Consider the following 26218-nt stretch of genomic DNA (forward strand, 5'->3'; position numbering starts at 1 on the left):
TTCCAGCTGGGCTATTTGCTATCTGGTTCAGCCTGTGCAATCTTTGCCCCCATAGAGTGCACACCCGGAGAAAACAACCAGGCTGATGCCCACGTCCTTCCTTGTCTCCTGCTGCTGCTGCTCCATTCGGCGATCAGCTCGGGGCAGCTTGGGGCGGAGAGCATGGTGCCAGCACAGGCAGCAGGCAGGGCCCGCGGCTCGGCCATGCCCAGGCTCAGGGCTTGTCAGTTGGGAAGCAGGTGACTTTACAGCTCGGCGCTTATTTCCCGAACTTCTTATCTGCAGAAGTGGGGCAAAGGTTAAAACGGGGGGAGTGCCCACCAGGAAGTGGGTGCTGCGGGTCTATTGTATCAGAGTTGTCAGTTCTGATCATGGGACAGGCCACGCGTCTGACCAAGTCGTTATCAGAGCTCTCTTATCTGGATCTGCCTGTCAGCTGGGATGGGGAAGGCAGCAGGTTAGGTCAGGGAGGTGAGCGTGCTGCTGTGATGCACCTAGCTGTGAGGCTGGAGGTCCCACCTGAGGCCACCGCTCCTTGGGCAGTGCCTGGAAAGGGGCAGCTCCTGCCCCTGCCCCCCTGCTGATGTGTGGCCGCTTCCTGGAGTAAAACAAGGTGTTTGGGTCTTACCTTTTTAGCAGAAGCACAAGCTTGGTATGCTCAAATCCCTTCCCTTTTTCTCTGAAACATGCAGTCCTGTTGAGCTGATGGGGACTGGTAGTTGTAGGGCAGAAAAGACAGGTATGAGCACTGCCGAGAGCAGGACACTTTCCCTTATGGTGCAGGGGCTGAAATGCACACCTGTGGGCATGCGTAGGCTGTGTTGGTGGCTGAGTCCCAGGGACGGGATACGGCAGGGAGCTGGGATTTCCAAGCCATAAGGGGCTTGGGCATGAGTATTTGGGCACAGTGTCGAGGTGTAGAGAAGGCATCGCTGTGGCAAAGGGATAGGGCAGTTGTGTGTGATGGCGCAAAGGGCCAGAGCTCACTCCAGGAAGGCAGTGCGTGGCAGTGAGCTGATGGCTGCGGTGCTCTGAGGACACTGCGGGGTGAGGTAACTTCAAGAAGGTGACGTGTCAGGTGGGGCCTGCGAACAAACAGGCTGGAGTGGGGCTGTGCAGATGCGGGCACTCCAGAGGACAAAACTGGGTCCAGGATTAGCTTTTTCTTTTTTTTCTTTTTTTTTTTTTTTCTTTTTGGCAGGGGACTGCCTTTGAAAGCTCTAGATTTAATCTGGGGTTTGTGAGGGCTGTGGGTGAGAAAGTAACAAAGCAGCCTTGTTAAAGGGGACCTTAGCAGGCAGGGAGGACAGGGCCTGTTCAACTCCAGGCCAGTATTTCCCTTGAGCATATGCTGAATTAGTGGAGCAGTCAGGCTTTACCAGGATGAAGGATGTGGGGTCTTTGGTTGGCAGAGGGGTTTGGAGGGCTGTCAGGGGTTTGGAGAGGATGGTCATTGTGTGGGAAAGGCAGCAGCTGAGGCCACGTGGGCTGGGAAAATGCCAGCAAAGAGCCCCAGCTGTGTTCAAGTCATCTTTTGCATTGCTGCCCTAACTGCTGTGGCACTCGGCAGCCCAGTGGTGACCCTAAACCTGCCCTGAGGGCAGAATAGGGCTGAACTGGCCCCGTCTCACATAGGGCATGGGGATGTGAACGTGCTGGCCTGTCCTCAGTGAGCTGTGGCTGCCTGCAGGGTGCCCGTGGCCCCAGCCTGCAGGCAGGGAGGCGCTTGGGCTCCGCTAGCGCTGGGCTCAGCTCCATTAGCCTGCTCTGCTGCCAACACCTGCCTTGCCTCTCACCTCTTCCGCTGCACACAGGAGCCCAGAAGAGCCCTGGTGTGTTGTTTTCTATTTAGGTTAGCGAGGAACATGGTGAATTCCCTTGCTTGCAGCATTGCAGACAAGCACTTGGATATCTCGTTGGGGGATAATGTGTTTGGGGTTAGCTGAGGGGAAAATCAGGGTCTTGAAAAAGATGGAGGAAATTGGATTAGGTGACTTCATGGTTCCCCAGGCTTTTAAAACTCTACTGCAGCAGCACATCTGCCATTAGTTACTGGGGTTTATGGAGGAGCACCTCCACAGATGACCAGTGATGTCTCATTGCTGCTAGGAACGGCACTTCTGTGTTGTGTTTGGATGGTGCAGCTCTTGCTGTGGGCTAAGAGAGAGCCTGAGAACAAGTAAAGAATATTCTATCTCATGCTCTGAAACTGTTGCAATACAAAGGCTCCAAATCCACTTAGGATGCTACCTGCAGGTAGCAGGGATGTTGGGTAGGTTTTTTTCTTTGAGAGAGACACAGGATGGATAATGGCAAACTGAATCTTATGCTTTCTGGCTGTCGCCTCCCCTGCTTACACAGTGACTTTGTGGATAAGGCAAGTGTTAGGAGCTTTGGCAAAGGATAAGGTAAGCTTTCTAGCCAGCACAACTTCTAACTTGAAGTGTTGTTAAGGATGTAGTTAGTGTAAATACAGGAAAATACTTGCAGCTGTGAAGACACCTTAAACAAGGGGGTGGGGAGTAAGTCACATCATGCTTTGTCACACTGTGAAGCTGATCACAGTCCTAAGAACTATGAGCATGCAAGTAACTGCTTGTAGGAATGGCTCCAGTGGAACAATGTAGCTTCCTCTCCTGGCCTGTGCTAGAGCTCTAGTTGTGAGAAATGCCCCAGCCTTTTTTTGTGATGCATCTAAGAATTTTCATCTGCTGAAATTCCTAGGCTGCAACTAAGCTGAGCCAGCCTTGCGTTAATATCTGCTTTAAGATATCCTGTCTCCATAACTAGCAAAGCTCGGATCTGAATGGCTGACAAAGCAGCCTGTGCAGCTCTCCTGGAACAGCAGCTGCTCTATCAATGTATGGAACAAGCTAAGTATTAATCCATGGAGACTTAAACTGGCTTTTGTATGAGCAGGAACAGGGGCACAGTAGTACCAGTGATGCTGTGAACTCCCCACATACATAGCATAAAAAGTTCTCAACCCCTGAAACTGAAAGAATTTAACAGTAACTCTATTGTAATCTTGCATGAGGGGACAGCTAAGCTAGCACAAATGCCACGTTCTTTTATTTTCAACCTGTATAGACTGGTTGGGATTTGATTGAACGTCAGAAAATACACAGCCTAAGCACTAGAGAAGACTTGACTTTAGAATTCAGTAGGGTTTATTCTACAAATCTTAGATCAATGCCAATGATACAAGTTTTATGAATTCTCATTAAAAATACAAGTCAGTATAAAGATTCCAATAGTAATATAATGCATGATGATTCCATTTCAAAACTTAAGGAATGAATCTGGGTTTTGGACCATGCTACAGAAAAGGGGAATACAACGTAGGAGAAAATATTTAGTTGACCTCCCTTACTGTAGGAGGGGCCTGTGCCTTATTGCCACAATACCTGAAAAAGCAGTATGAAGTGCATAGCAGCCTTGCCTGTACAGTCTCTAGGCAAAACTGTTGAATTTAGCATCCGCCTCCTTCTCTCCCCCCCAGTTCTAGTAATTAAGTAATTGATAGCCTGATATTGCACCAATAACTTAAAGCTATAGCAATACCACCCCCCATAATGATTGCAAACAGTCCTTTGAACTGTAGAATCTTCTTTTGAGGCACTGAAACATTTTGTCCAGTGTTCCAGTAATCCTAAATACTGATTCAAATCAAAGATTTAGTTCTACATTCCAAACTCTGGTCTAGGACTTTTAAAAGGAAATGATTATTGCAAAGCCTCAGTATGGTCTAATACTCACATGTGTTGTTCATAGCTTCAGGCAGGGAATATAAATCAGATTTTCTTGAACCTAGCCCTCTGACATGATGAAAGCCATTATAACTTTCTCTAAATAGTTGAAATTTGGCCACAGAATTACTAGAGTGAATGCTCTGGAGTGGGGCAGAGCGAAACTGCACTTGCTTTCTGGGAGCTGTCTGCACTTTTAAGAGTATTAGACTTAGTAAAGCCATACCCTATGCCTAGATTTTAGAGAAACTGTTTATCACAAGAGGCAACTTTTGACAAGATGTGCACCTCATCCCACTAATGCTGTACTTATATCAGTTGATGTCTAGTGATTCTTTTACCCTGCCAAAAAAACATGTCCCTCTTGCTGAGCCCAGTCACTTCTTGTAGCAAACCACATTAACATCACAGAGCAGGTATCATGCATCTATCTGCAAAAGCAGACAGGGAAACTAGGCTTAATAAGCATACATTTCCAAACAGAATTTGGGTGAGGACAGTGACATTTAACTGAAACTCAGCTTTTATCATCATACAAAAATCCAAGAACACTGGATATACAGAAGCTGCTGGCTTCCACGCATTGGTGAAAGAAAAACCCTTCTTGCATAAATGGAGCAGCAGCACAGAACAAGCACAGACTTGGCTGTACAAATACATCTCTTCTGCGGAAGGAATTTACAGGAGTTTTCCACCCAGAATCATACTATGTTTTAACGTCATACCAGTGGTGGCAAAACCTAGTATTAAGCCATCGTGCAGGCTAATGGGAATTTCTTCTGCCTTAGAGAACACTGCTGTGCTTGCTTTGAATAAGTACTGTCACTGATTTGTCTTTGTAGTAAATGCCTCCTATATCTAACAGTCACGTTTAGTCAGAAGTAAAAAACTCAGTAGCCCATCCTGGGCCTTAGTACACTCAAGATGACAACAAAATACAAGGATGTCCTTGAACTGCATTATTATCATAGAAAACAGACTTTGCATTTAAGTCACATTTAATACAAGACAAGTTGGTCTGAAATGAACTGGTTCTATTTGGAACAAAGTATGGCACAGATTCCCAATAGCTATGGACACTGTGTAAATAACACATTTTTCTCTTTGCAATGATTATCAATTCGCCAAAAACAGTGTAACAGTCAAACCGGAAGAGTGAAGGAAAACAGATTTAAGGGAAGAAATAATAAAAAAGTCTAAATTGGAAATAAATGACTGCTTTTGTAAGAAACTTTATTTAACTTCATTTTTAAAAATGCATTCTCTCCTCAGAACAAATGCCACCTTAAAAAAAGATTGCAGTAGCACACGCTTGCACTCAAAGAAAAACATGCAAAACTGATGGCTGAAAAAATTCTGCATAAAAATCCAAGACTTCAGGCAAAAGTTTGCCCCCATGTGCCTTCAGGGACCCCAGACCATAGACAGCTTTCAGTGCAATGCCTCTTGCTTTCAATTGGTGGGGAAAATATATGGCAGAAGCTTGTCTTCTGACAGCTACACTCTCCCAAATGTTTGAAGCAAAACCAGTCTCTGCTATGTTTTAAAATATTGTTAAACGGTTGCAGAAAGTATAAACAGAATTCAATAAAATGTCAGAATCCAGTGAAGAAAAACTTTTGATTTCTACCCTGTGCCATACATTTCTTAAAAAAATTAGACAGAAAAACAGATTTTATTAATACACCCTCTTTAAATTTTTTATTTCTGAAAGCAGCTCTTTATGCAAATCATAAGCAGTTCCTGAGTAACTGCAGTAAACAGTGTCTTTTAAATATTTTTGCGCCTCAGCTCTTCTGTTTTGGTTCTTCCTTGTTTTTCTCCCTAGTTTTCAAGTTTAATCTCAGTTCCTTTTTCAAAAAAAATGTGCAAGTTCAGTTAGCATCATTTTCAGAAGTCCACAGCTTGCAGGTCTTCCTGCAACAACTATAAGATCTGCACGTGTCCTAGGTTGTATTCCTATACCTACTGCAGATTTTGCTCTCAAACCTGTACAGCATGCATTTTCACGTCTTCTTCAGCATACGGCGGGACTGCCATGTATGGAATTTATTGTAGGCCGTCTGCAGCATCTCTTCTATATGACTTATCAACTGAAAAATTAAGAGGAGATAAAAAAAATGTTTCAGCTACTGCAAAATAGATCCCCTCCCCTGCCTTTGATCAAACAGATGCTCAGTTGGATGATTCCTTTCATTCACTCTGAGCGATCTCACCAAGATCAAGGAGGTGTGCCAGATGAGGAGAGAAAGGACCTAGAAGCTTTATGCTACCTGCAGAGGTAGCAGTTCAGAGAGCTACTATGCTGAGCAGGTCCCAGGGACGTGACACTTGGTTCTGCTGCTTGTTCCGGTATTTAGTGTGTAACCACTTAAAGACTGATATGGTGGGAGATTATAGCTCAAGTTCTACTTCATGATGGAAGTAGAAAGTGAAACATAACTTGCCCCTTTCTGTTGTCTCACTTGAGCAATTTCCAAAGTTATAGCTCTTGACAAGTTTGTTGTCATTCAGAAAGGTTGCCAGGGAGAGTCAAGGAGAAAAGGCATACCTAACTCTGTACCTCATTTCCCTCTGCCAATTTCCTCAGTAATAATAACAATAAAAAAACTTAAAATGACATAGGATAAGAAGTAACAAAGCCACCATTCTTTGATAACTATGATTCACATTATCAATATGCACCTTATGTAATTAAAGTTAAGAGTATTTTTCCCTTACATTTGTGCTTAAATACTGTCTCCGAATCTTTTCTTGGAATGGGCAGAGCTTCGTCACCTGAAATCTTTCCAAGTTGCTCCTCATTTTCACAACCTGAGACAGAAACCAATGTTGTAATTGCTTGTTCAGAACACCTTGTAACTCATTCTGGGAGATACTTTAAGTATGTACAGTTTGAGGAAGGAAGAACTCCTAAAACATCTTTAAGTTAAAGCATATTTATTTTTGAGTACAACATGCCTAAAAATCCACTGTGGTGGCAAGGTGATTACTATTACTTGGTCAGCCAGTTCTATAGTTACTAACCAAAACACTTTTTTTTTTTCCTTCATGCAAAGACTGTACAGTGATTTTCAGGCCACATTTTGCAGTAGAAAATCTAAGATGGCTGAATGCAAGTTTTTATCTTTGTGATCCATATGAGGTCAGAGGTTGAGAAATAGCAACAGAAAAATTGTAACAATCCTACCTCGTTATAGCCAGACATCCCTTCATTAAGGCAGCTCTGTTCTAAAAAGCAGTGCATGTTTTGAAGCTGAGTGATTTTGCAATGGATAGAAGGATAAGGAAAATTTCCTTGTAAACATTGTTGCAGGCATTAGGTCTTAAAGTTGGGAAAGGGGAGGCTATCGTTTGTGTGTGTTAAAACTGACAGTGATAAATCTGCAGTTGGAAGACAACCGACCATTCTGTTGGAAACTAGAGCACAGCAAGTGTTCCTGAAGGGGGATAAGAGGCCTGCAGGGATAAGTATGATTTTAGCCAATAGCACCGAGTTGCTGAAAAAAGTCACATTTTGTAGTGTTCTGTGAACCTCTAGGGATGAGTAAGCACTGACTTAAAGCATGTGTGTCAAGTTAATGATGGTCATTTTAGACCATGATCTGTCCACGTCTTAACCATGGCTATACTAGGAAGGCTCCTCCTTACCTTTTCTTCTAGGAATGGCGTGTTAACTGGAAAGCAGGACCAGAAGTGTCGTAGCAGTTCCCCTACTGCCACGTACAAGTGTTTTAGTTCAGACTGAACGTCATTTGGCACCATCTCTGCAATGGAAAAAAGGCTTTGTCACTTCACTCAAAACTATCATATGTAAAATGAGAACGTTAGGCTAACGAAGAAGCTTAGCAATACACATTTCCTAGTAGAATGACTGACAGAAAGGTTGGCTGGGAGGGAACTCTGAGGTGCCTCACACCTGAAGTAGGACTATCAGTGGCATTAGATGAGGTCAGCTGCTTATTTATGGCTATGCATGGAAACTCATAATACTGAGGAAGATCTATGCCTGGCTAACAATGGACACAGTGCTTTAATCCAGAATTAGAAGTAATAATTAGAAGTAATTATTGTTGTTACAGCAGGGCAGTACTGACTGCATCTGGGACCAGAGGCTTGTTCTGTTCAAAGCCCAGTACAAAATGGTCTGTGAGGCATGTGGTGAATGCTGCAAGCTAATGTAACTTCTAACTTTCCCCACTGTTACATGGGCAATGAGAATAGTCACAGCACCTGTCAGCAACAGGGCACATGGAAGACAAAAAGTTTAGGCAGGAACAAGGAACTTTCTTCCCAGCAGTGCCTTAAAGAAAAAAATGGCTACATAGTTCGAGAACAGGGAAGGCACCAAATTGTAAAACAGCAGGGATAAAAAGCACAGCCTGTCACTGAGAATGGCAGGAGCAGCCTCTTGAACAGTATATAACAAACTTGAGGATGAGGCTATTAAAAAGAAGGTGGTTAGGCTTGATGAAAGAGAGTTCAGCGCCCAGTCTGGCAGTTGGGATGGGCAAGAGAGCATTGTTACTGACTTGCTGACTCCTTTCTGTTCATTGCCATTAGAAATTCATACTTTTTCAACAGACTGAATAGTCTCTGCTGTCCTTCAGATCAAGTACAAAATGTGAACTAGAGAACTGTACTAAACCCTGCCTTGTGACAACAGGGATTCATCTGCTATGAGACTAAAGGGAAGGGAACTCAAGCTGGCATGAATGTGACAACAGGAAATAGAGCAGTTGAATGGAGATGAGAGAAGGAGGGGTTGCCTGTTTGCCCTTGTAGTCCACAAGAAAAAACGTCCTTCACAGGGAGCTGTGGATCTTAAATGCAGGCTGCAAAGACACTAGTTCCAAACAATTACCTAGAAGACACTTCTATAGAGCTTTCCCAGACTATGCCTTTTATTTTCTAAAATCCAGGAAAAAATACAAATAAGAATGCTGAGCAAGCAAACCCATTAACTGTACGACAACTTATCATGGTGCAACCTTTATCACTTGCTCTGTAAAGTTCCATCATTCACTTGCTGTAGCACTGGTACAGCCAGTGCTGCCCTCATAGGGTGCCTGGGTTGTTTTTTTTCTTGTTGCCAACCAGTCTTACTCCAGCTACATGTTTCCAGAATTTCCTTTATCAGTGTAACATATTCTAAGAGACAGATGAAACAGCAAGCTGCTTTAAAAAATAATTAAATGTGATTCAAGTACTATATATCCTAAGTACTTACGGTTTATGGCTTGCTGTGTTCCACCCTGCATAAGTGCTCCTCCAGGTGACAGGACTGCAATAGTGCTAGTAGCATCACCACTTGAAAGAACCTGAAGGGAGAGAGGTAACAATTATTTCAGGCCACTGTTTCCAACAATGTGTCCTTAAAATAAATTGTATAAGAAATCTAATTGTAGATATAGTTGGGAAGATACAGTGGAAGCTCTGATGAAGAGTTTGCTGTACTGAAGAATTAAATGAGGTGGCTTTGTTAGCTCATGTTTTCAATGAAAGCTCTCCAATTATGGACTAACAAGCCTTTCCTTTACCTAGTACGTGAACTGGCTGCACAGCTACTACTACAGGATAATCCTTACAATACAGATATGTGACACATTCACAGTTGTGACTCCTTTTCTTATGGCCAAATTTAAGAAGGGTAGTTTAGAAACTGGCTGGTGAGATGGCCATACTATCCTCATGCTGCTAAGAGTGAGCTTCTCTGCAGCCCATACTTAAAAACAAATCCTACCTAAATGCATTTTGGGGCAAAAGACCCATTCAGTTATATGCCTGTTTACTACAACCTCCTAACACCATGATATCCTAAGTTTCAGAGGGTGGGATCAATAACATTTGCCAGTATTCATGTTGCACGACTGTCCTGCTTTACTATTTTATGCCTTTACTATTTCTTCAGAACAGTATGTTAACACTAGAATATAACTCAGTATCAGCAAAGCTTCAACTGTCTTTTTTTTTAAATTATTATTTTCTGTGTTTATATTTTAAACACAATAGCTGAAAAGGTATCACCTAAAATTGTAAATTAAGTTTAGGCTGATGAGCTAAAACTCCAGTAGCCAAGAGACAGAAAGCAAGATGTTAACATTAGGAAGGGAATTTTGCTGAAAATTCTTCCATACCTGAGTTAGTTTGGGTACGTATGCCTCCATTTCTTGCCTAATACTATGAAAAGAATTAATTATATCCTGACTGGTTGCATATTGCTGTGATTGAATTGGAGTTGGACCATGGTAATACCTGTGAGAGAGAAAAGTATATTAATATGAGTGTTGGTAAAAATAGAAGAAAAAAAATCATTAGACAGTCATTCATCTCTGCAATTTTATACTTTGCAATTGTTGACCCCGCTATCTAACTCCTGTTTGTTGGCATGAAAAGTAAATATATTGCCATGTAGAAAGAGGTTAGGTTAGAGATGGTATGGCAACAAAATAAGATGCTTCTATTGTTGAATCTGTGAGCATCATTCTGCTAATGCAAAGCTACCTGTGCCACCTATTTTGCTCGGTTCTGGGAATATCATCAGAATGGAGGAATTCACACTGCTTTTATTTGAACCTCAGCTAAATGAAGTTACACACACATTTAGATCTGTTCTCCTTCCTGTGGTATCACTCCTACTCTAAAGCTACTTCTATGGTTCTTAAACTCAAGAGTCTAAAAAAACAACTACTAGAAAAATACTAGACCACTGGCCAGTCCAAACTATCCCAACAGCACTTCTTTCCCCTGGGAGGGGATTTTGCTTGGAATTGTATATGAACACATGCTACACATGTTTTTCAACTGAGCTGCAACAAAGTGCTGAACCTTTAAGATAAGTCTTAAGATGTTCATAGAAATTATGTCAAAGCTCTCCTAGTAGGTTTACAGGGGCTTAACAAGCTGAGAAGCAAGGTAAAATCAAACTACAAATTTAAGTGGGAATTACTTGGAAGTTGGTTTATGCAGGAATTCATATTTTGTTTCTAAATTTAGCCTAAACACACTTCATTGTGGCACAGTGGAAACTAAATCAGCCAATTACGTGCAGGCTGTGATGAGACCTGCTAGCCAGAATATGCTGGAATAGCCCAGCATATTTTGTTAACTTACCTGTCAGATTTCTTTAAGTTTAGTGCAATAGTTTTAATGCTATTATTCTTTGCTAAATCTTCATATTCAATGGATTCCTGTAGTTTCACCTAAAAATAAACGAAAGAATCGTATACTTCACTAATTAGAGCACAATTTGGCACATTTACTGCCTTTTTTCTCTCACTTAACTGAATTTGTGTGAAAGGGCTACTAACACCTTAATGAAAACAAAATTGGCTGGAATGGTTTGTATCGGCCCTCCTAAGGGAGGTATGCCCAGTATCGTTTTAAACATGCAGTTTGCAAGTCTTGACACTACTGCTTTTTCTGTAGATTCTGACCAAAACTCAGTCCCTGACACTTGAGAAATTATTCTGCTATACATACATCATTCTTTGTTCTCTCTACTTAAGTTCAGCTATCTCCAGATTAACAGAAGTAGAAATAATGTAATGGCTGGAGTACAAGAGTGTAGGACTAACACCCTAACAGTTCCCCAAGACATTTGGTGACAGTAGAGCTAGAGCATTCATGGTGAGAGGGATCACTACAGTGGTGACAGACTTTTTCAGCATGGGTAACACCACAGGGGTAGTTTTCCTTTGTAGGCTCCCAATCTTATGCTACTTTCTCATTCCTCTCATCATCACGTTTGTTCTTGTCCTGGTCTATTTACTTCCTCAGTAAAAGCCTGCAGCTTTCAGAAAGTCAAAGCTGTTGACCACTGCAGTGTTTAACAAACTGTGTATTTTACAACCTTTTCTCGTGACATATGCAGGTTTTGAGTCAGCTTGGCATTTTCTATTTTGGCTGTCAACTCTATCAAGGAGTATTCAGTTAAGTTTTGTAGCAGTTATAGTACTTCTTCCTCACTTTCGCTGAACACTGCTGTTGTTCATCTGAAACAGGCTGTTGCCCTGGTTCAATGCACCAGACATCACTTCTTTTTCAGTTTAACTTTCCTCCAGCTTCTGACCTTAAGATGAAGGTTGCTATGTGCCAGTTCAATCATCCCCTCTATAAACATACACTTGACAAGTTAATATTGTCTCTTGAACCCCCCTTCTCTCTTTCATATGTATGTTTTCTAGAAGTGTTCAGGCAAAAAGCAAAAATACATCTGCACAGCATGGAAAGAACCTGGGTACAATTAGAACAATATTAGAAACTTGACTTTCAAGGGGCATGACTAAAGAGATTAAGAGAACAGTACATCAAGGTGTGGTTTATTCATGTTTACTAACAGACATACTCTACACACAAACATTTTCACTGGCCCTCAATTGTTTTTCTATGCACTTTTAAGCAAAGCTAACTTAAGTATCGTTTTAGATGCTTCTTAAAACACATAATGAACCTTCAGCATTGTTTTAAGAGACAGTATCCAATTCCTTTCATTTAGAATTGCATCAGCTAGCTTTATACCTTTTTCATTGGTGGTTGAAAGAAATCTGAATCCCTGGAGTTTCCATCCGTACTGCTGGTCTCACTGTAATGGTCATTTTGTGCTTCTCTTAAAATAGAGAAACAGCATTAAACAGAATCCACCTCAAAGGAAGTTTTAAATACATGCTAGAGACAAGGTAAATACATCTATTTCAAAAGTTCTATATGCGTCTTCATACTGTACACCAGCTTCCCCCCCATATGTCTTAACTTATAGAAGTTGATCTAGATAAAAGGAACTAATTCCTCAAATGACCCTGTTTGTCAAGGGGGAAATTCAACAGCAGGGAAGGGTACTTCTGCCTTTGCTGAAATAGTAGCGTGCCCACAATGCAATTGGGACACAGCAAAATCATGCAAAACACACACTTTGCATACACGCTGAGGCCAATCTTATATTAGCAGAGGTATGGGAGCTCTGAAATAGTACTGTTTCAGAATGAGAGCTACTGTCTTGTCTCAGTCTGAACTGAGGAACAGAAACACATACCCAGAACGTTATCTGAGGCCCACTGCTCATTCTGGGTGAGACAAGAACAATGTGAGGGGACTCAGCCATGCAGAAGAAATTATTTAAATAAGATCTCTCACAGGTAAGGCCTGTCGGATTTCAGTACAGTAATAATCTGTTGCTTAGGTGGTTGCCTATAAACCAGTTGTACAACAGACCTCATATCAAACCCATTTCATTCCTCTTCTAACGAGTTTTTCCACTACTATATGTAACCAGCCGATACCTTTAAGGCAAGGACAAGGTGCTGCACTGGGTAAACCTTTAACGTGATCCCAAGTCACACTGTTCTGCTTCTGCTTTTACCTCTTCCCATGCAACCTGCTATAGGAAGCCCCAGCAGGCTTGCTCCTGGAAGGCAGGCAATAGAACTTCCTGCACCAGACACCCCCCCGCCCCCCCCCCCCCCTCCAGCAGAACAGAGTACTTCTGCAGCCTTCAGCAGGGCTAAAGAGCTAAGGCAGAAACATCCTTTCCTTTTCTGTATCTTATTTGTACGACAGCAACCCAGCTAAAAATAGCATTTATCATCTCAGACAGCTCTGAAAAAAGTGTATGAAGTAAAATGGAACCTAATGATACTTTCATTTCCAGAACCTAATAGTTCATTCATAAAAAGAGGTTGGAGGAGGAACTGCAGATGTATTTTCCTTTTGGAAATTCCTTTAAGCATGCAATAAAATTTAGCTTTTAGACAACATTTAAACTTACTGTTTTCTGAGGCCAGCTGCGAGGACCATGGCACTATGATGATTAAAGCGTTTTATAATGGCAGCATTGCTACTTTCTCTAGCAGATTTTGAGGCATTTGATGTAGAGGCCACAGAAGCAACACCATAGCCCTACAAAGAAAATAATACTAGTTACCTCCTCTCTCGAAGCCAGAAGGACCATTCTGTGTTTTCCATTGAGTCAGGAAGCCTGTGTGCCACCTCCTTGCAATTTCACTGGGTGATACTGCACCATCATCTGAAACAGTTTTCTTATCTTCCCCCCCACCATCACCCACATGCACTCTGAAAAAACTCCAAATGCTTGAACGTTTAGAGGTGTCAGGAAAAAAAAGCCTTGAACAAGTAATTTTATAAGACACCTTGATCTGTTGTATATACAGGACTAGCTTTAAAAAAAAGGATCACCTGTACTAAACAGACACGGATGGCAACTAAGAACTAGCAACTGTGTTACTGACCTCTTTTTAACTTCTTGTAGAACACCAGCAGCCCGCAGGCTAAATGACACCTGTCAGGAGGATGTGATAGCACTGGGAATTCAAAAAACCTCAAGCCTTAATGCTGGCAGCATTTCCCAGTTACCAGGTGGCTGAAGGCAAAGCGAAGTAATTCCTCTTAAAAAGAGAGAAGTCTGGCTTTATACCCAGCACACTAAAGCAGGCATCTGAGCACAGGCTCCAGTTCTTTACACACACATAACTGTGTAAATGTTGTCACAAATGCTGTCAACAAGCACAGCAGCCTAGTAAGTGACCTGTCTTACAATAAGCATTTGTAGTAATTTCAACAGGAGAAAGACCCCCTTTCCCCTTAAATGATTTTTTTTTTTTGTATTTTTGCTAAGTACTTACTTCATCTAATGTTTTATCTTCCAAAGCTGTTAAATCTATCAGAGGGTTTTTTACTCCTTGAGATACCATTGTTTTTAACCCTGTATGAAAGAAACAAAAAAAAGACTATGAAAAAAACACACACACACACAAAAAAAGAAATAATTATGGGATTATTACACTGTATTTAACCTTTAAGGAAAGGCCAAAGGTTCTGCAATGTCCAAATATCACTATGACTAGAACTTCCAACCCTTTTCAAAGTTCCCTTGAAAATAAGCCATAAATATGGAATATTATTGTAAAAGTGCAGCCTACTAATCACAGCAGCTTTCAACAACCTCTACACATAACTGAACACTTCTATATATAAAAAAGAGGATGCATTTAATATAAGTTGTATTAGTGGGAACTGGGAGGCCTTAGTTTTGTTTCTTCTAATTTTGGCACTGTGTTGCTGGACTGTCTTGGATAGAATGGTAGTTTGTATCTGGTGATAGCTTTTACTTGTGAAGGGTTGTGGGTTCCTAATAGAATGTATTCACTAGACAGAACATGCACCAAGGAATGGTGTTAAATCATCTTCTCTCTTCACATTCAAGGTAGGTTTGTAATCATATAGAAACGTTTAATATGAAATCTTAAATATCATCTTACTTAAGCTTCTATTAAAACAACTGACAGAAAAGGTAACAGGATCCAAACTTGTCTATTGTGAAAAACTGATCCTACTACAAAAGCTATCCCTGCTCTAAGTTGTGCACACAGCATTAAATGAAGGCTTATGTAAAGGAAGTTATTCCATAGTAAGTGATGGCAGAGCATAAGTATACTATTATGATCACTTATTTTCGGAATTTATCACTGATTTATTGTTGCCTGAGTTGTGATAAAGGGTATTTCTAGTACTAGCACTTCCCCGTTTGTTCCAAGGAATGCATTTGCTATCAGACAGCCTAAGAATAATAAAGCTATAGACAACTTCCAGCGTTCATCTCTACCTCTCACAGTTTGACAAACAAGATGTCCAATAGATGGACATATGAGAACACTGACTTGTGTTTTGCAAAGCTCACCAGTCATACCTCTTGATTTGTGCTCTGTAATACTGCTAAGTTAACAGCCTATTGCAGAAAAAGAAAACTTACCTTTTTCATCCAGTTTGGCACATTCTGCAAAGAGGTCTTTTGAGCCTGTATTGAGTCTGTCCCGATGGAAATAATGAGACTGAAAAAATCGTGTCCAGAATTCCCTCTCTGTCATGTTATGTGGAACGTTTTCTGCATATTTCATTTTTACTGCAAACAAGCAAGTAATGATTACAAAGTATTCTGCAAATCCTAATACAGTACTTTACATTAAGAATTCCTTGCTTGCTTCCTTGCTTTCTGTCTAGTGCTATCACCATTGGTGCCAGTTAAATGTAAAGGAATGCAGTAGTTTAACACCAGCAAGCTCTTCTATGCCTTGCAATACTACCTAGTGCTCTGAAAAGAAACGTACATCACAGAAACAAGAATATTCTAATCTGAATCACACACGCGCACACACACACGAAGTCTTATTTACCAGAATTCTAGTTATTCTCAGGATGGAGCTAGAATTTTTAACCTAGAGCAAAAGGAACCCTTGTCAGGGTTCAGCATAGTGCAAGAAAAGGATAGAAAAGTGTATCATGCCCTCCTCTAAAGGTAGTAAGGAGGAAAAAAAAAATGACATGATCAGTAGGGGTGTATTATGGGAGCCAAGTATCTGTTTACAATTTAAAAAAGTCAGTGCAACAAGTTGAAATGCTTTCATCTAATGAAATCAAGTTTTCATTTCAAAAGCATGTCTTAGCACATACTTCTTTCCATCCCTTCTCAAATTAAGGAAATAAGGCAGGGAAAAATCATCCAAAGAGACTGAAGATACAGTCCTTTATACTTACAGGCTGAGGCTTGCAATGTAGCCTTCCTGGAGTAAAATGGTAGTAAACAAATCTTAAATGAATGTATTTGTAATGCAAAGCACGATTCTTACCTGCAGGGTATGTTCGAAATATGGATTCTATGATATCTGAAGTCAAATTGTACCTCAGACCATTGCAGCCATCTGTTTGAGGCCGTACATCAGCCTAAAAAAAAAAAGCATACAGGGAAGAGAAACAGTTTAAGTCTGAATTCCCTCTGTAAATGGAGAAGGAAAAAAAAAAAAGGCATAACTAAGTCAAATTCTGCTGCAGATAATCATCTTCCTCCAGTAATACATAGCGTATTTGATCATAAATAGCTATTTTTGGAGAGGTAAATAAAACAGCATGCATTAATTAGTTTATTATACTTGCCACTTAAGGGATGATTCAAGAAGTCGGCAGTAGATTTTAGAAGATGAAAAAGACGATCAATCAAGGGAGACATACTTAGTTTAATATAACCTTGTTCCAAAGTAAGAAAAGGCATGTTTATTTTATATGCCCTATCTTTTGGTGTTCATTCAAGAATTCAGCTAGTGAAGAGTCAGTGATAACTTATGGTTGTCACACCTTATTTTCTTAAGCACTAAAAGCATTTCAGTAAAAGTGATAAATAACATTGCATTTAAAAACTGACCATAAGCCTTAGTCAGAACTTGTGAGTTACAGTTCAGTAATCATTTTAGGAAGCTCTGCATCAAGCAAGCAGAGTCAGATTCTCAGTAATGGAGAAAAGCATATGCTGCCTTTTCTTCCTTTTCCTGTACATTTAAATTCTAGTTTTTAATACTACCTTGTTTCTAGAGAAGCACTCATTCTGAACAGAGCCAGATAGTTATTTTAACTTGGATGAGAACACAAATACCTGGAGATTTCTTCTTCACAAATGCAGTGTACACAAACTGGTTATTAAAATAGCAATCAGTTACTTTAAGAAAGCTTCACTTTTTTTAAGGTGTAAGAATAGTGCAGTGACAGAAAATCAAAACAAATTCATTTAACTGATTCAGGTATTTATAAAGGGAAAAGTGAGCATTTGTATAGCAGGTAGGCCAAAAACCAATTCCCATCTCCTCTTTCCGTCCCAAACCTTTAGCGCGTGCAAACAGTCATTACAAGGGTAAAAATGGGATTCCAGCTGGCAAATGATAATCTGTATGAGTTTTGTTGCAGAAGTAAAAACACGTCCCTGTGGAATGAATCTGAAGATTGTACCTAGATTACTTTTAGATTGCATTCAGATTACAAAAGCATTGAGATCTTATGAAGGGATAACATAACTGAAAGTTGGGGAAAGAGATAAAACAAGCTTTCATATGTACAAGTTGTTCTTTGGCTAGCTGAAAGCATGTACCAGTTTAGAAAAACAAACACAGGGAAGGAATAAGACTGCTTTGTGTGGGTGTCTTCGCGGCTTCATTTATGCACATGGATGTTGCAACAGACACTTTTATTGCATTAATTAATTGCATTAATACACTGTAATCTAGTGACTAAGTTAATCATTTCTTCTGCTACATGGAAGACAAAACAGCAGTATAAAGAGCATCTGCCTGTTGCCTCTTCAAGGTTAAGTTCAATCTGAGCATCTTAAATTGACAAAATTTTGAGGTTGCAGATTTGCACAAAATCTTTACTTTTTTTCTCCCCTTTACACTTGCAATATTTTAACAAACAGAAAGAAGAACATTCAAGTATATGGGAATAAAGTATAAAAGCAGAAATCTTTCCCCAATTTGTTTGCTCTAAAATGTTTTAAATTAGAGGTTCAACATACCAGAAATGCTGCAGAGATGCCCACATCCTGCTTACTAGGTGCTGCAGAATTATCCCCTGCATTCAGGCTTAAACGGTTGGCCCAGAATTCTTCAGCACTGATTACTTGGCTCACAACAAGGTCTTTATAGAGCTGAAACAAAACAGGATCTTCTTGCAGCATTCTGGTAAAAGAATGTATTGAATACAATTGAAATGCTGAAGAATAAATCACTAGGATTTCCATAACTAACATGAGTTCACAAAAGGAACAGAAACTAACTCTTCTTTCAAAAAAATGCTGTGTATTTCTTAATAAGATTGTGTAAATAACCAACCTCAATAATGATACTTGTCTCAAAAGAATGAAGAAAGGGCTTAAAAAAACTTGAAGGAATAGCATTAAATGCTAGAAAACAGTAAATTCTAGGAAAACATTCATATGGGATTTATGTCTTGTCCTTAAATATTCTGTGAAGCTTTTGTGCCTTTGCATGCCCAAGACTAGAGTCTTGTGAACTGCAAAAGCACAGTGACTCTTCCTGAACTACCATTATCAAAGTCTCGTGGTAGAAAAAGGGAATTTGGGCACTGTCCAGTTCTTGTTTAAAATCTCAGAATTTTGTAGTTACAGGTCTCTACTTTAGTGCAAGAGTACAGATAACAAAATATGCATGGGATAAGATACCTTAAAACACACACGATCTTGAGATTTTTGTTCATTTCCATTTCTGTTGGTGACAGTAGGACCTTCACCACTTAACTACTGCATGCAGTGCAAGTGCTGCAGAAACATTCGGTGTCGCTACCTCCACCAGGTAGTAATGTTTACATAAATTAGAAACCAAATATCAAGCAAGTACCCTTACTATCCACAATACAAAAAAGGTATGCACCAGAAACTTCAGTTATTTCATGTTCTCTTTTTCATGCAGCTGTGTACCAATTAGAAGCCCACACTAGGTTATCTGCTGGGAAACATGCATGCACGTGGACAATTAGCCAGTAACCTCAACAACCTTAAGCATGTTCCTCAGGGTCTTGGTTGTGAACAAAAAAATTAGGTGTCTTGTGAATACATAGTACATAGTCTAGGGAAGAACGTGGACAGATTGCAATTTGGACTGAACCAAAGTCTGTAGCAGCTCTGAGGACAAAGTAGGGTGAGATAGAAGTGGCAACCTTCTGGGACAGAACATTGCTAGTATGTTTTCTTACCAAGGTTATTTTTTATCCAATTATTTTTGTTACAAATATGGATTAGTGGCCATGACCGCTAATTAGCACGGCAGGAAATAGTCTTAATTTGAAATAGTTCTTGGAATTTTGGTACGTACCTCACCCCAAGTATCAATAAGCAGAGGAATGCCACAAGGACTCTGTACCAGAATAGGCTAGACTTTTTGGCCTCATCTGTTCCAAATTAGGCTAGTGAAGCCCCAACGGTGGTCTGGAACTATAATTGTTAAAAGAACAGACTAGAACAGTCTGTTCTAAAGATTCTGCCTTTTCTGATTCTAGTTTTCTGTAACTAGAAAAGCTATTAATACCACATAGCACAGTACTGTAAAACTCCATTTACGGCTACAAAGATTGAGAGCTAAGACTGTCCACCTACTTGGTGGTGTTACCATTAGAAATAAGGAAGTAGCGTAAAGAAACCAGTATGGTAACAGTGCCAAAGTAGCCTGCACTGCTGTAGAGTCTAGCTGTCACTGCAGTACTGAAAACAGTTCATCTCAGATTTGTCAGAGCTCCAGCACAAGGACTCTTGCCTGTTTGGGAAATCCCTTTGTAAAGATCTAATCTGCCCCGTAAAGTAGTGCTGTTTTTTGGTTAAAAAATATAAAGTCCACCTTTAACTTAGATAAGTTCAAAGCTGTAACAGTCTTTGAAAAGGGAAGGTAGCAGATATAGGATTCACAGGAGATGCTAGTGAAACTCATCTGGGGAGTCACAGAGAAGTGTGCCCTAAGCCCACAAGGGCTGGTTTAAAACAAATTTTATAGGAAAGGAAGCATATCTTAAAAGCCCTTTTAAAGAAGGACTTAGTTCCTGAAACTCTTCTCTGAATTCTTTTTAGAATAAACATCGTGCATGCCAAATAACAAACTACTACATGTCAAGTGAGATGTATGAAAAAAAATTTAAGCGAGTAATTTAAGCATAGCATATAAAAAAAAGGAAAGAATATTTGGCAGGGGCGGGCAGGGAGGAAAGGGTTATGCAGGGAGGAAAAAAAAACAAGGAATGTGAGAACTTCTGGAAAAAAAAAAAAAAATCGGGTAGCTTTTCTCACTGGTACTTATGTACTTAAGCACACTAAAGAGACAGACTGCCAGTTGGGCGCTTTCATCTCATAGATAGGTAACAAAGACTGGGTAGCAGCTGGGCTGACTGCCTTTACACCTTGAGAATGTGTCACTGAGAACACAAGCACAGTCTCAACATGTTAGAGTTATTTAAGTCCTGAGGAACTGCCTCTAAATTTAAAATGGAGAGATTTCTACAAATGCAACATCACAAACAACGTAGTACAACACAAGTTAGAGAAGACTTATAAAACAAATAAAAACAGCTTTCAGACTCCTTTCTCTTTACCTGTTTTTCTCCTCAAGTTCTTTATTAGCTTTCCTTTTGAATTTGGGCAACAGTTGTTGAAGAAGATCCTTTACAGCATCTCGCTCCTTCACTGCTGTGCTTTCGTTGGAGAAGTGAAAGTTGGTTGTGTCCCCTGCATGCAATACTAGCTGAAGCTGAATTTTAGCTTTACCTTCTGGACTGATTTTCTGGCCTAGATTACACAGAGAGCATTAATTAGCAACAGACAGTAAGCTTATATTACAAACTGTCTACCCTAGAGTATTTGGTTATAAGCAGTTATCCACATCATCCAATTAAATGCCATTATCCTATGTGTGAACTCCAGCCATGCAAGTAGAACAGAGTCCTCTCCTTAAGTTAGTTGGAACACTGCACCTTGTCCTCTCCAAAACCCAGCATCCTTCAGCCACAGCTCAGGAGCCCAGATTCAGCTTGGTATTCACTACATTCTCTGCTAGTAAACTCCTGTGAATTAGATTTTCATCACCTGGAGAATTAACCTGGTACAAGTCCAGGTTGCTGCTGAAAGGTGACAGCCTTGTCACTTCACCCTTGCCCCTTCTTCCCACTGCCTCTCTTGTGCTGGTGCTAGTGTTTGTGCAGCAGGCCAAGCCAAGGAACCGAGCCACTAAAAGGTAACCCCCCTTCTGTTTTTCCAGCTGGGCCAGCTCCCATAGAAGAGTAGTAAGAAAGCAGATGCAGGGTGGGGTAACAGGATGTTGTCAGCAAAAGTACACTGGTTTCAAGCAGCGTGCTATAAGCACAGTTAGCCACGGTACTCCCCAAAGGTGATCCCCAGTGCCTCCAAGGTGCTACTACACCCTAATGACTCATAAGAGAAAGCTAACTCCTGCTTCTTGTAACCAGAGGGAGCAGAGACTAGAAAAACTAAGTTTCTGGACAGTAAACAACTGCATTTATGGATTGTTTTGTTATACTGACTTCAGCATAGCCCTGCAAATGGCACCCACCTAACTTCCAATCTTGGCCCCTTTCTCCAATGCAACTTGGAGACCAAAGGTCAACCTAAATCGTGATCTTTCTTACAAATTTCGTATCCCACTTCTTTGATTTTGAAAAGACAAACAAGTGCCAGACATCCAAGTTATAATGACTTATATGCCTGTACACTTTAATATGTAAGCTGCTTAAGTGTGTATAAGCTAAATGACTGGATAAAACCTTCACAAAATTGAATATAAGTGAACAGACCTTTTAAACTTCTTGTCACATTTGGATTTCAGAAAACAGCATATTAGTTTTGATTCATCACACGCACTTTTGATAATACTGCAGTCTTTATATGTGACTTCTGACAGTAGCAATCACTAAAGCTTAACTAAGTGATGCATACAACATTTTAAAATTATTTTTTGGCATTACAACACATGGAACACGAGTACTAATTGGAGCCAGAAAGGCAGCATAGTATAGACGTTTCCTGTTCAGTTTTGACTTACAAGTACTCTGCTATTGCAACAGCAAACACTTATTTTAACTTACTTACTCTACGTTATTTTACAAACACTTATTGCACATTACATTCAGGCCAAACTACAGAAGCTAGCACTTGTGAAGCTGTGGTCTGTTGGATGAAAATAAAACACCGAGGTTCACTTTATATGAAAACTGGAACAGCTTTAGCTGCATAGTTCAACAGATGACATGCCAGATAGCTTCAGTGTTAGACCCTGAAAATCCTATACTCTTCCTCAACCCTCCTCCCACCCTTCCCTCCACAAGCATATGGCGTAATTTCTCTGTTCGATTTATTGCAGAAATTTTTCAAAAGTTAATAGAAAGTGCAGCGTAACAAAGATCTGAAGAGTACAGAAGTTCTGCAATTACATCCTTAATGGACCGTTAAGCATGTACCACGGTCCTGATCACTGCTGCTATGCAGAATAGCCTAGCCAAAGCTCCAGACCCTTGCAACTTTCCTGAATTACCTGTGTTTTATAGCACATACGCTTTGGATTGTATTTAAACATTTCTTGAAACACCACTTACTGAAGCTGGAACAGGAAAAGTCTTCACTTACATTTTATGTCTGCATACATATGGCTCACTGTGAAGCGGTCTTTGCCTTCAGGTGCCCATGCTATCCTTTCAGCCATAAGGTAGAGAGCCCCATCCTGCTTCTTCTGACGTACCTTCTTTACAATCAGTAACACTTCTTCAGATGAAGTCGCCATTGTGGCTACAAGGAACTATTAAAAAGAGTAGAGTTGATCATTATCATCATTGCTTATCTCTTACTATTCCTGTCAAGGTATTACAACCCACATTTACTCATTAATGCCTACATCATTTTTGAACTATTGCAGATAGATATGCTCCCCTGTTACAATGCAGTTAGCAAATTTATTTAGACAAAACAGCGTGAGCTACTTAAATAATTCACCTAATTATATTGATGAGACTCCTCGTGCTCCCATAAAAGACCTGCACATCTTAAACTGATAACCAAGTTCTCCTATTTTAATGTTTCTTTACTGTTTTTTTCAAGCTCGGAAGAAAACCAAAGCTACACAAGGAACACAAATTACAGATCTCCTCTGGCATTTGGCAGCACTTCCCTTCTTCAGTACGAACAGCAGATGCTAAATCATTTCACAAGAGGGAGGGATACAAGGTATGTGAAAAAACAAGGATTTTCAGTTCTCCTCTGCACTAAAGATAACAGTCCAGTTACAGTCGTGTTCCTACTGTAGTGATTTTTGCCCAAGGCTTGAACGATATTTGGTACGCTTGATCCCAGCTGTCCAGTCTCCTATCCCCATCCCTCAGAGGGACTGGACTGCGTTAAACCTGTTTCAAAAGAATGGGAATTTTTTCACTAGTCTCTCATTGACTAACCTTTGATACATGCCGTAATCTTCCCAGCAGTCACCATCCCTCCTCTTTTCAGGTTCACTCTACAGCCTTAAATGTCTCAAGAAAATATGTATGCCATACGTATGTCTAGATTTTGCTAACATACTGTTGCACACTTATCAAAAAATCCCAGGTTTAGCATGTTTGCTGTAAATGTTTAGTCTGTCCAACTGCTATATTTTGTACACGACAAACTTTTCTGGTGATACATAGAACAGTATTTTCAAAAGGTGATACACGTATTTTATGTGTTTTATAATAATGTTTGCTGGTGTCTGCATCAAACTTCAAAAAGCAATTTGCATCACCTATCACACTAATAACAGGTATGACAAATGACACTTCTGAGTATTGAAATTCAGGTATTTTTTTTAAGACATCAGCAACATAGGAGATCTTACTCTGACAATCTGAATAGTAGGACAGCATTCCCTTCGGCAAGTCAAAACCCATCACTGAAATGTGTTAAGTAAAATACCGTATGGGAAAATTCAATGGCAAATGGGCTCTGCACTTGAGCTTTGCTCCTTTATTGTGTCACTCAGCCAAGGCTTCGCGCAAGACTTCAGTGATGTTGAGCTGAACATGCGGGTTCACATCAGCACCACTGCAGCAGCCACTAGAACATGCTGTGCCACATTCAGAGCAGCCCTGCTAATACTTCTCTCTCAAGGAAAACTGCATGGCATAATTTCAGGACTGTTTCCTAGCATAATCCATTAGAGTCTCCCCAGCAGCATTATTCTCTTTCGGTGCTATTTGTGCTACCATTTTATGGAGAATTTCCTGTTGCAGGTCTGTAGTCTCTCATCAGCACCTTATCCTTACCGGAAAAAGGCAGCTAGCCACAGAATCCAATAGACCAGAAACCTCAATATACGCAAGACTACAGATTTTGACGCTTTTCTCCCCTTGTTAATTTAAAATCCTTTGAGGTCATTATTAGCAAATGCAGCAGAGACAAAACCACAGAATGCAAAGGAATTAAAACCGTTCTGAACAGAAAGAAAAGGAAAGCATTTCCATAGTCAGGCTTTCTGATGCAAGTTGCTTTGCTTTTAACCATACTATTTCACCCACCTACAAGCAGTCTTTTAACTACGGAGGAAAACGATCAGCAGCTAGCAACTTCTCCTTTACAGACGCAGTGCTCCTAGCACAGTACCCTGCAGTGTGCAATCTGTGAACGCACAATTATCCCACAAGTGGCTCATTCTACCTTCTGGGAGAGCAAATGCACGCGCTTGCTGCCATTATTTGTCACTGCTCTGCTTCCTTTTTCATGCAGTAATTTATGGAGGCAGTAGGGTGATATGCACAATAAGCATTACCCAAAATGGAGAAAACCCCGAGCTGTCTTTTAAACAATACATCAGAAAGAGTAAAAGAGGGTGATAATCAGGACTTAGAAAAGTTACCGTCTTCCACTAATGAGAACAAGATGGCTTCTCTTGTTACAAGAAGTACAAAATTCTAAAATAGAAATCTCGCCCAGCTGCTAGAAAAGTGTGAGGATGGTCTCCTATGGACTGCAGAGGGGAAGGCAATATCCTCACCATGCACATGCAGGGAGCCAGTCACTTTCTCTTTTTTTTGACACTTAAGGCTTACGATGAAGAGGGTGAGAGCCATCAATGATCTGCTCACGCCTGCCCCAAGATCCTAACATCTATATTTAACAACCGTGCTGAAGCTTCCAGGAACCAGTACTGCAGATGATGATATTGCTGCTCAAAGAGGCAACAACTGCAACATTCTTAGGGAGAAATTCTCTTATTTTACATCTTTGAGTGATAATCTGCTGCTAAAAGAAGCAGTATTGTGTTGTTCAACTGCACATTTTGGAAGACAGACTTTTCTCTGGTTTAAGTGGCTTCTTGAATAGGAAAACCAGACAGTTTATTTGAAATTCTGTAGTGACAAAGCTTTTAAAGAGATGGTTGGTACTTCTGAAAAGCATCTGGATAAAGGGGTAGGCCTTAACCCATGGGTATGACTTGTCATCAAGCCTCTCTTGGGGATGTTAATGTCAGCTGCAATTTACAATTGGCAAGATCAATCAGAAAGCTTCAGCTTGGCATAAAACAAAACAAAAGGTCCTGTTTGCTTATCTATGACTAACCCCTCCTCTCCCAGCTCTCTGGGAATCTTAGAATCATAAAGGTTGGAAAAGCCCTCTAAGATCAGCAGCTCCAACCCTCCCCCTACCACCAATGTCACCCACCAAGCCATGACCCTAAGCACCACGTCCAACCTTTCCTTGAACACCCCCAGGGACGGGGACTCCACCACCTCCCTGGGTAACCCGTTCCAATGCCTGACCGGCTTTTGGAAGCGAGCGTAGCTTTTTGGAAACGCCATCTCAATCGTTATCTTGCCCTTAACGCAGAGACTCCTCCTAACCGATCCCAAAGCCAGGAGCCTGCCCCGTAACGGCCCTCTGAGCACTCCCCGTTACCAGCACTTGGCTCCAGCCTCCTCCTGCGGGGCTCGGGGACGTCTGAGCAGGACCGGAGGAAACCTTCACACCGTTCGCTAACCCAGATACCAACCTCACCGCTCGGTTTCCGCTCCCGCAGGGCAGGCCGGGCAGCCGGCGCTAGCGGTCAGCAGCCGGTGTTAGCGGTCAGCAGCCGGTCCCAGCGGGCAACCGGCCCGCCGAG

General features: G+C 40.9%; 1 protein-coding gene and 1 long non-coding RNA gene across 2 annotated transcripts in view; one reads left to right on the forward strand and one right to left on the reverse strand.

Annotated features, from left to right (window-relative positions):
- The window catches only part of LOC118167412, a 37796-nt gene extending 14487 nt beyond the window's left edge, over positions 1-23309 (forward strand). Inside the window, exon 3 of the long non-coding RNA XR_004751122.1 lies at positions 23188-23309. This is a non-coding gene — a long non-coding RNA (uncharacterized LOC118167412). The remainder of the gene's footprint in view (positions 1-23187) is intronic.
- Positions 3153-26013, reverse strand: GTF2H1 (general transcription factor IIH subunit 1). The gene is made up of 15 exons (XM_035326747.1): positions 25958-26013; positions 22720-22888; positions 20676-20868; positions 18097-18259; positions 16388-16481; positions 15514-15663; positions 14387-14466; positions 13513-13643; positions 12270-12357; positions 10863-10951; positions 9887-10004; positions 8980-9070; positions 7401-7516; positions 6471-6563; positions 3153-5842 (listed from the first exon to the last, which is right to left on the reverse strand). Exons 2-15 carry the CDS (start codon positions 22871-22873, stop codon positions 5756-5758), a joined length of 1647 nt encoding a protein of 548 aa, XP_035182638.1. The 5' UTR covers positions 22874-22888; positions 25958-26013; the 3' UTR covers positions 3153-5755.
- Positions 26014-26218: the final 205 nt, after the last annotated feature.

The sequence above is a fragment of the Oxyura jamaicensis genome, chromosome 5 (genome assembly GCF_011077185.1).
Source record: "Oxyura jamaicensis isolate SHBP4307 breed ruddy duck chromosome 5, BPBGC_Ojam_1.0, whole genome shotgun sequence".
Classification (NCBI taxonomy): domain Eukaryota; kingdom Metazoa; phylum Chordata; class Aves; order Anseriformes; family Anatidae; genus Oxyura; species Oxyura jamaicensis.

What these genes read in the sequence shown, in the direction of transcription:
- GTF2H1 (XM_035326747.1), bottom strand. Translation starts at nt 22,873, where the DNA reads ATGGCGACTTCATCTGAAGAAGTGTTACTGATTGTAAAGAAGGTACGT. An exon ending in TATGTATGCAGACATAAAAT is followed by an intron (nt 20,869 to 22,719) that starts GTAAGTGAAGAC and finishes TGTGTAATCTAG; the next exon opens with GCCAGAAAATCAGTCCAGAA. An exon ending in GAACTTGAGGAGAAAAACAG is followed by an intron (nt 18,260 to 20,675) that starts GTAAAGAGAAAG and finishes TTCTTTTACCAG; the next exon opens with AATGCTGCAAGAAGATCCTG.